Below are 10728 nucleotides of genomic sequence, written 5' to 3' on the forward strand. Positions count from 1 at the left end.
CTATATATGCGAACACAAATGCCTGAATTTTTTTAGGCAAACAGCAGTGCAATACATAAACGAAGAGAATTAGAATTCGGGTTTTCGAAGGCGGTGTACTTCCGAAATGGGCGTTGTTCAAGCAAAGCCAGAGAGACGACGACCTGTTTTCGAGCGAAAGACATCTTTTGCTAAGAATCATAGGGTTGTTCCCTTCAATGCCTAACCAAGGCCAACTGACGATCTCTGCAAGCATTTTGAAGACTTGATGAGATCGTATCAGGCGGATTGCAAAGATGACAAAGACTTGCAAGGCTTCGATCAGGCACGGAACCAGGAATTAAATTTGAGGTGGGCTAAATTTACCTTATGTTGGCACAGAAAAATTATTCTAAAAAATTTGGTAGAGGCTACTTTGTTTTGATGGAATATCTCAATTGCATAACACTTGCCAAAATATCATCCACAAAATGCATTTTGTTACCCAAATCTAGCAAAAGAAAATTGACACAATTCAAAGTTAAATATTCAATGTCAATACAAATTCAACTACTTAAGTTGTGCTCTTCGGTTACCTGAAGCATAAAACTCATCGATGAGAAAGATTGAAACTTGAGATTGTATCAACTACTACTCCTATACGGCTATACTCAAAACCACTTCACAACCTAAATGGCTAAATGGATGACCGGAAAGTGAGTGATTTTGATTCAGGTAATAAAAAATTATTAATACCCCCAAACTCTATTCAAGCAAAACCCTCAGTACAAATCCAACAAGACCACCCCAAACCAATTCAAACACACTATATTACCTCACTTTGATCATGGACAATTGGGCATTTGAGTATTAATAATACAAATTCAATATCTTTTTCTAGAGATCAATAAATTATATTACTTCTATCAAGAAATCAAGAAATACCCAAATTCTAACCTAAATTACATCCTAAATTCGTCAAAAAATTTCATTATAGAAGATAAGTTAAAGTGTAATACCTTGAGAGAATGAGAGTAGAGAGTAGAATGCTGAGGAGATAGAGTGACTTGGTAGAAACTAGAAAGAGGTGACTAGATGAGAGACCAAAGCTGATGCCCAGAGTCACAGAGAGATGTGAGAGCAAGAAATGCAGAACTTGGGGAGACGACAGAAAGGAGAGCAGAGAAGGAGAAGATTGTCGTATGCAGTTTGCTAGATACGGTTGACTTTCTTTCTTCTTTTTTTAAGGGGTGCTAAATTATAGTATATATCTAATATTCCCCCCCCCCCCCCCAAATCTTGAGGTGGGCTGCAGCACACCTCAGCCCCCCTCTCGGTCCGTGCCTGGCTTCGACGCCGAACTCAGCTCCAGCGCCAACGAAGTCATCCGCAGTACCGGTCTTGATCGGTTTAAGCAATGCCTAAAGTATATATCTGACGCATTCCAACTAGAAGATGGTGAGGGTAATCTTGTCATGCAAAGAACAGATACTTAAGGCGCCAGAGGGTGTGCAGGCGAGGATGGTGATGACGGTGAATGAGAAGCTCTTAGATAAATAAGTACTTAGAGCAAGTGCAGCGGTTGCACTTTGCCCGGGCAAAAGCAAGGAAAACCGACGTGGTGACCAGGGGCGGCCCTGAGGGTGTGCAGGTAGTGCCGCTGCACAAGGCCTCTGAAAATTGGAGGCCTCCGACTTTGAGTTTCGAGTATATATAGGTACAAATGAATATAATTAATTTAGTTCCCAATTCACGCATATAATCTTGTGTAGTCCAATTGGTAGGCTGGCCAAGGCACGCTTGGGTTTTTAATATCCTTGTCATGGGTTCGAATCCCAGACTTCCATTTTTAATCTTTATTTCTCTTCCTTTTTCTTTTTTTTTAAACCTTCGGTGTCCCTAATTTTTTTTTCTTTTCTCTTTTTCTTTTTTAATCTTCCTTTTTTCTTTTTTCTTTTTTCTTCCTTTTTCTTTCACTCTCCATGTCCCTGATTTTCTTTTTCTTCTCTCTTTTTCTTTTTCTTTTTTACATCTCACATTCCTTTAGGGTTTAGGATTTTCTTTTTCCTTTTGTTAGTAGATTTTTTTATATTATTCAATAATTTGTCATAACTTTTTTTTTATTGTACCCATTCTTTTTTTTTTTTTTTTTTCTAAATCATTATGCAATGAACATAAGACCACTGTCAAATTTTCGCATTAGGTCTTTGAATTCTTAGGACCGGCCCTGGTGGTGACCGGGCAAGAGCAAAGTTGGTCCTCCACCGGTGAAAGTTTGCCCAGCCATTTATTGGCTTTTCTTGACTGAGGGGAAGAAAAAAGGCAACACAGTGACATTTTTCTTGACTGGGGAAGAGGGGCTGCCAGCTCGGCCCAAGGATTCACGTGCGCGACGTCATCACCAGACCCTCCATTGTGACGCGCTGAAGGCAGCGACTGGCTCACGAACGCATGACGCGTGGCGCCGCAAAGGCAGCTCGACTGACGCCACAGAGCGGCCGGAAATTTTGCTCCGCCTGGGTTGCTTCGATCTCGGCCTGGGGGAAGCTTCTGGGCGGTTTGACGCCACAGAGAGGCAGGACGAGGTGAGGCGACCTCGGGGGGGGGGGGGGGGGCCGGGTCCTTGGCCGGAGGACGGAGAAAAATCCGGGTCGGGTCGGACGAAAAACAACGGGTCTGGTGCAGCTGCGAGAGAGAGAACCGGAGGGGGGGGGAAATGAAAAAATGAAAAATTTTCGTCCTTTGAAATAAAATAGAATTTTTTTTTTTTGCTATCTATAGAAAATTTACAGATTTCAAAAATTCATAATAAATTCATACAAACTCCAAATATTGAGTTCCATGTATGCACGAGATCGTATCGACGATCTCTATAACTTTCATGAAGAAAGTTTTCCCAAATTATGTATGTGTAAAAAGTCGATTTTGGAGACCTCCCTAAAATTATATAATAATGAACAGTGTTGACTGGACAAGAAAAACAACGGGTGTAAACCCATGTCCAGTGGCAGTGAATAGTATCTTGACTGGTCGAATTCTTGACTTCTCGACTTTACCTTTTCTTGACTACGGGTGAACTTGCTCTTAGAGCAAGTTCACCCGTTGGGTCACCAGGTCACCAGGGCAGGACGCTATTCACTGCTACTGGACCTCTGTTTCCACCCGTTGGGGTCAGGGTCACCAGTCAATTACTGGTCATCGAATATTTTATTAATTTTTTTAGTGTAAATAAGAAATATATGATGTAAATAAATACTATTGATGAACATTTTGGAAATCCAACCAAAGAAAATTTTATGGGTAAAAAAATGATATATTCACTGACAACTCAATTCCGACGACTTTTTTATTTTAACTTTTTTATAACTCCACGAACACTTTTATCACATATACACCACCGACAATTTATTTATAGGAAATTTTGGTTATATTTTTTTTGTTACCGTTGTAATCTAACGGTTACTAATTAATTACAATATATATATATATATATATATATATATATATTTTAACTTTATCTAACTCCTTAATCATTCACCATTAGATCTCATTCATAATTAAAACCAATGGTCCAGATTTGTGGACAGTGGGCTTCACATTTTCAAGGCTTCCAATGGCTACATACCACGTCACCCACCCACATGCCACAACTTGACTTTTCCCCACTCCCACGCGCAGTAACCTTGTCTCCACTAGAAGACAAGTAACTTGCATGCACTCCACCCTCCAGGCGCGTCTCCCTTCAGCTCCTCTTTTTGGGCCAGCGTGGCAGCCTGGGTCACGGCCTCAGTCACCATGGTGCCCGAGATGGTGCCTTGGGCCTCCCACTGTGGTCTTGCCCCAGATCCGGTGGAAGGATGAACAGTGGAAAATCCTTGCCCCCAAGCCTCCTTTTGACGTGGTGCCCGGGCATAAGGTTGCCCGGTGAACTTGCTCTTAGTGCGGCAACAATTGAAAGGAAACAAATAGGTACGGATTACACTGTTAGTATCCACTAACAGCTAGCAAAAACGACCAGTGAGTGGCAGACAAATCAAATACTCAATAGTGTCTTGCTTGAGATTAATGCGACAATAATTGAAAGGAAAGGAAACAAATAAGTACGCAGTGCGACAATAATTGAAAGGAAACAAATAAGTACGGATTACACTGTTAGTACCGACCAACAGCTAGCAAAAAAGACGAGTGAGTGGCAGACAAGGAAGACCTTGGTTCAAAGACCGTACAAATTAATCACGCAAACCCACTCAGCAAAAGCATGTGACAAGATTCTTAATTATCACTATGCGGTCCTTTTGCTCGATCGAGTTTTTAGTTTTTACCAATCACAATACTTCATAGCCTATAGCTTTTCCCTTAAGAAGTCGCACCAAGTCCATACAGGTCGATCGGTGGGAAAGGCTTGATAAGCTTGATCAAATGCAGAGCTGCTGGTTACCGGAGCAAGGTATAATCCCTCTCCCTCTCTTATATACTTATATCATCTTATTTTCGTTTCATTGAAAGCATATATACTTCAATATGTATTACGTTCTATTCAAGAAAATTAAGATAGTATACATGCTATTTTGAGATCGATTGTCAATGTGATCTTATATTATATGCTTTTGTTTGGTTGGATAAACCTGGAACCTATGGTTTGATCGTTTCTTTCTCTGAAGCTTGATGCCTTGAGATTTCCAATGCATGTCATCTTATAGCACACATATGGCAATATTGCCAAAATTGCATAGTTATTCATGCGAAAGATGGCATTGACACAGACAGAACAGAATTCAACCTTGGAAATGATCGATCTTGTGTCAAGATCAATTCAGAGTCTACTAGAGTTGCAATACTGTATAAATGTGATCTGTTGCTCAGATACATGGATCTATAACAGAGCCATTTCAATAATGTTCACCTCACTTGCATTTCCTTTTCTGTCATAATTAGTTGGTCCCAAGTTATTACTTTTTCCACAACTAAAAAACTTGTTTGTACTGAAATTAATTTTAAGGTAGGGACTTGAACCTTTTGGAGAGGCATAACTTACCCTGAAGGAAAATGTTATAAATCACATTAAAGCCTGTTGAATTTCTGTACCCACGTGGGTGGTTTACTTTTTCTCCCGAGTGCATCTGCATGTTCTCATTTTCCAATAAGAAGAAATATTAGGTACTAATAAGTTGAGAAATGCTTTTGTGAATTCAGAGAAGTTGAGAGTTTGTCAGTGGGTTGCACGGACATGGGAATGAAGGGAGTGAGAAAGTTAAGTCGAAAGATCTTTAAAAAGATTTGCAAACGTGATGGAGATCTTTGGAGATATTACGAGGACGCTTGCAAGAATGAAGAAGATTTCCTAACTGAACTGGGGAAGTTCCTAGAGTCGTATGAATAATGTTTGATTCAAATTACGAAGGTGGGAAACAACGACGGAGGAATTGATGATGGTTACATGAGGGTTTTGGAGAAATTGAAGAATGTCAAGGGGGCCTCAGGTAGAGTCCATGATCAGCATTTTGCAGAACAAATGTTGCTCGAAAATGTTAAATGTTTGATGAAGCGGCGAGAAGATTTGCATGAAGAATTGATTAGCCAAAAAGGAAAGCCTCGCAAGAAGTATGATTGTACTCGTGCTTGGAGACGCTGTTTGAGGATGGTCACTAATATATTGTTCATTGGTGCTGCAGCTGCTGAGTTTGCCTGCACAATTGTGGCAGCAGTTATGGCTGCTCCACTTGTTGCACTGGCCATTGCTGCTACTATTATCCCTGTAAGAAACAATTATTTCTGACCATGTAAATACTTGAACGGATAGCAACTCAGACAATCAAATCTGCAACAATATTTATCAGAATCTGTTGTGCAAGTTATGCAGATATAAATGAGTATATGAATCATGATGAATTCTAACCTCATCATCATACTAGATAATTAAGAAAGCTATGCCAAATATAAGATTGTAATTCAAGAACAATATGAATCAAGACCAAAATATAATTATCTGCAATGTATCAAATATTAAATCCAGAAAACAAAACTAATAAAAGTCTAGGAAACTAACACTATGTGGTTCCAGAATCCATTGATGCTTCTCCTAGATGCACCCTCAATCTCATATTGTTAATGGGACAATTTTGTTTGAGGTTTGGTGTTCTAGCAGGGATCAATGAGGACGTTGTAATCCACCTTATATCAGAAAAACTGTTGTGGCAGTTCCTTCCATTAAGCAACTGCCTTATAACTTCCTTATGTTTATCTGAATGGATTAATCTAAATAACCATACATGTTTGAATTCAAATTCAAAAACAGATTGCATCAATAAAACTATTTTCGATTACAAGCTTTATTACATACTCTGATGTCACAAACTGAAAACTCTAAAACTCCTCACAATGTCAATTTGCAGAAAGTGTTGATGTCTAGTTCAATAAGGTCTTACAATCCCAACACTAGCCGGACAGCATTGGACTCTGTCTTGGATTGAGGATTGTGAATTCCTTTCGAGTATCCGGATGATGTAATTCTCTTAATGCAATCCGGAACTGTGCTTTCCATTAAGGAATTGGGAGAAATTCAGACGCGTCTCGATCGTGTTGTAAATGACATAAAATCACTCTTATCCCATCTCAACTCTGTAATTGAGGATGAAGTAAATCTCAATATGAAAAGTATTGAGCGTCTTCTGAAGAACATTAATGAATTGATGGAAAGAGCAAGGAATTCCAAGTCCCAGATATTAGAGGCAAGAGATGAGGTTTCTACGAGCATCAAGATCACGAAGGGCATATAAAAGAGTAAGATTTAATTCTATTTGAGTTAATGTTAATTAAGCACTTAAGGCCAATCACAAAAGAAGCCAGAATAGCACCAATAAAGTTGATATATCTAAGGCCAATCACAGAAGAGGCCAGAATAGCATCAATAAAGTTGATATATCAACCAATGATTTTTAAGAAGAGGAAAGGCCTATAACATGCTCAGCTGGTCACACTCATTTACTAGCTAAAGCATCATGAAAAATCAACATATTAAATATCCAAAAATACAATAATGTAAACTAAAAAGTAAAAAAAATTCCTTTTTTTTAATTATTTTTTTTATTATAGTTGAAAATGTCATTCATCAATTATGCAATTCAGTAAGCAGTACAATAATGACTTGTCCAGTAGGACTGTCAGAAAGAGCCATTATATAGAGCACATTACACTAGCACACTCATCACACGAGCATATTACTAAGTACACCCCTAGCACACCCACCAGCCCAAACTAAGGAAAATTAGACCTATGAAGATGAAGAAAATTTGACAACGAAGCACCTATTTTCTTTGTCAATCTCCTCACTCAATAAATGAAGAAAACAAGCCCAGCATCCTTCCGTAGAAAAGAATGAAGAGCCAAGAAAACCGAAGTCCCGGTCCCATCCCGAAATCTGCCGGTACGGGCCAGTATCAAAATCTAAAAAGTTGGTTTAATGCTCTATCCCTAAAAAAAGTCCAAATATATATATATATATATATATATATATATAAATATAGGGCCATTTTAGTGAGGGATCCCTTTTTTTGGTCTTTTATAGGGATAGGGCATGACATTAGACCAACTCTTCGATCATATTTTCACATCTTAACCGTTCAGTTTTTAGGTCCTAATGTATAGATCACTTCTGCAAATTTTCAGCCAATTTGATGATCGTTAAGACATCCAAAACTGCAATTTACACAAACGGACGAATGGACCGAATCTGTAGAATAGAAACCGTTCGTGTTTATAATGGTAAATTGCAGTTTTGGATGCCTTAACGATCATCAAATTGGCTGAAAATTTGCATAAGTGATCTATACATTAGGACCTAAAAGCTGAACAGTTATGATCGAAAAGTTAGTCTAATGTCATATCCCTATAAAAGACCAAAAAAATGGATCCCTCATTAGAAGGGCCCTGTATGTGTGTGTGTGTGTCATCTCTTTCATATGATTTTCTATAGATATCCACATATACATATATTCACTTTTCATTTCCGAAATTTGGCTAGAGAATACCTCACCGGAAGAGCCTCTCTATACATATATAGTGTAACATAAAATTGTTCACAAATGAATGATTACAAAACCTCTTGTTTTTCAAAACTCCGACAGAGTCAAAAACCACTGTAAAAAAAATGACAGAGTACAAAAAGAGCTCATTTTCTTTTTGTGGCTGAAGTTATAAAGTCAGGAAAACAAAACCAAACCAACTGAAGTTATACGTACGTACGAAAAGCAGGAAAACAAAACCAACTGATTTTTTTTTTTTTTTGTGATGACAACAACACCCCACTGATTTTTCGAAGAACTTACAAAAAGAGCTAGTAGTAAAGCTTTACGATGGACATTTCCTGGGAATGTCGTGGAGGCCGGCGAAGCGAATTCCACACGTTGGGAAACTTCCAACTTGCAAGTCAGGTGGGGAAGAGGAAATTTAATTAAATTCTATAGAAGTTTCTTTCCGCGTGACCGACATTCGAGCTCTTAATTGGTAAGCAAGTAGCGTGTTTGATTAAATTGTCTTCTTGTCTACTATCCGTCTACCCCAGCTATATATAAAAATGAAGCAGTTCGATCCGAAGCTACCTGTAGTCTTACACAAACAAAGAGAATTAGAAGTCGGGTTTTCGTGGGCGGTGTATTTTCGAAATGGGCGGTGTTCAAGCAAAGCCAGAGAGACGACCCGTGTTGGAGCGAAAGACATCCTTTGCTAAGAATCATAGGATTGTTCCCATCAATTCCGAGCCAAGAATTTTTGAAGAGTTGATGAGATCGTATCAGGCGGATTGCAAAGATGACAAAGAGTTGCAAGACTTCGACGCAGAACTCAGCTCCGGCGCCGAAGAAGTAGTCCGCAGTACCGGTCTTGATCGGTTCAAGCAATGCCTAAAGTACCTGACGCATTCCAACGAGAAGATTGTGAGGGTAATCTTGTCATGCAAAAAACAGATAGTTGAGGCAGAGGGTGTGGGGGCGAGGATGGTGATGACGGCGAATGAGCAGCTCTTGGATCAATTCTTGATCAAGGAGTACTTCAACAATAGCTTGCAGACACTTCAACTCTGCAGATTGGAATTGCAGGACTTTATCAACTCGGCTCGTGAGGTCCATTCATGTTTCATGCATTACAGATGTGGTACTTGATTGGGAAGTGTCGAAGAAGCTCAACGAGTCTCAGAAGATGTATCACCGTTCTGCGGAAGCAGTTGTTGCCAAGGTGAAATCTCTGCGCGACCAACATAGAGACATGCTTGACAAGTTGAAAGATCGAATTGTGAAGTTTGATAGGAAGCTGGAGCTTACTCGTACTTTAAAGAAGGTCGTAAATGTGGTGTTCATGGGTATGTTGTTTGGTCTGTTTGTTTGCACCATCATGGCGGCGGCTATGGCAGCTCCGCCAGTTGCGTCGGCCTTGACCTCTCATCCATGTATCACCGGAGTTGTTGCTGGTGGTGCCGTTGGTTATGCTTTTTCGGCAGTATTAAAAGAGGGACAACACTGGCTTCTGACTTTTATTCAAGGTTATAAATCAACTCTGGAGGCACATACGGGTGTAATTAAGTCGATGGAAGCCGGAACTAGAGACGCCATTAAAGAGTTGGATGACATCATGTGTCATGTTAATAAGGTCATTGCAAAAGGGAATGATCCAGTGTTGTCCAATTTAAGCTCCGCAAATGATGAGGGAAGAGTGGATGTGGTTGATCAGGAAGTGACGTCTATTCTGGAGAAGCTGGCAGAGTTTGGCAAGGAAATTGAGGAACTGGACGAGAAAAGAGAGCAGTGCCTCCGGGTTATAGAGACTGCAAGGGATAAGGTTCTAGGGGAATATGGCGAATTGAAGAGTAGCCCAGTGTGGAACACGAAGATCAAGAAGTAGTACTAGAGATTGATTCATTATTATTTTCTCCATGTAGATTGTTTCATTATTATTTTTTGTCCATGTAAATTGTTTCATTTAGGGTGTGACTTCTTTTCTTTTCTTGGGTGTGAACACAATTAGCAGTTTCATGCTTAATTTTTTTTTTCAGTGAATATTACAAATGCAAGTAAACACAAATCTATCGGAGTTCTTTTTTTGAATTACAAATTTAACTCTGAATAAAATAAGTTAATTATTAGTTATGAAATTAAGAGTTAAATCACGATAATGACCTACTCAATAAGTACACATGACAGAAGAACTAAATAAATTATATAATTTCAAATTTAAAAATATCAGAATTTTGAGATGCTACAACGCTAAAGGTACAGAAGCCAATGCCAATGTATCCTAGCCCGGATCCAGCAGCAACATTCTGAATAAGCCCTTTAAATCAATTAAGCCTAAATAGACCTAACAATCCCAACTTACCAAAATAATTTTTTGTATCAGACTTGAATTTGAATGTTTTGACACATTTATCAATTAGATTGGGTTTGAGTTTTGATATATTAAGTTATTAATAAAAAGGAATCTTGGTCACATCACTCACATGGCACACAAGAATTTGAAAGGTAGAAAATGAAAAAGACATCTTTAACAGTAGAAGTAGGCCCCATTATGGGACGGGCTAGGGGCAGCCCTACCCTAAATTTTAGAGCTTAGGATAGGACCGGGTTGAGCTTTGATCAAGTCAACAAAGTTTAGGGGCGGACCGGGCTGAGGATTTAAAATGTAAGCCCTTATCCGCCCTTAAGGCCCATTCCACAAGGGTCGGGCCGGGTCTTTGTTTAACTCACATAAAACACAGTTTTGCTAACTACATAAACTCATACT

At 39.1% G+C, this 10728-nt stretch overlaps 1 protein-coding gene and 1 long non-coding RNA gene across 2 annotated transcripts; both read left to right on the top strand.

The window, feature by feature from the left end:
• Nucleotides 1–4113: 4113 nt before the first annotated feature.
• On the top strand, nt 4114–5858 carry LOC121050179. The gene is made up of 2 exons (XR_005802276.1): nt 4114–4405; nt 5152–5858. It is a non-coding gene; the product is annotated as an uncharacterized LOC121050179 (long non-coding RNA).
• A 2760-nt stretch (nt 5859–8618) lies between these two features.
• On the top strand, nt 8619–9849 carry LOC112170954 (UPF0496 protein At4g34330). The gene is made up of 2 exons (XM_024308218.1): nt 8619–8998; nt 9051–9849. The coding sequence occupies exons 1-2, from the start codon at nt 8619–8621 to the stop codon at nt 9847–9849; spliced, it is 1179 nt and encodes a 392-aa protein (XP_024163986.1).
• Nucleotides 9850–10728: the final 879 nt, after the last annotated feature.

The sequence above is a fragment of the Rosa chinensis genome, chromosome 6 (genome assembly GCF_002994745.2).
Source record: "Rosa chinensis cultivar Old Blush chromosome 6, RchiOBHm-V2, whole genome shotgun sequence".
NCBI classification, from domain to species: domain Eukaryota; kingdom Viridiplantae; phylum Streptophyta; class Magnoliopsida; order Rosales; family Rosaceae; genus Rosa; species Rosa chinensis.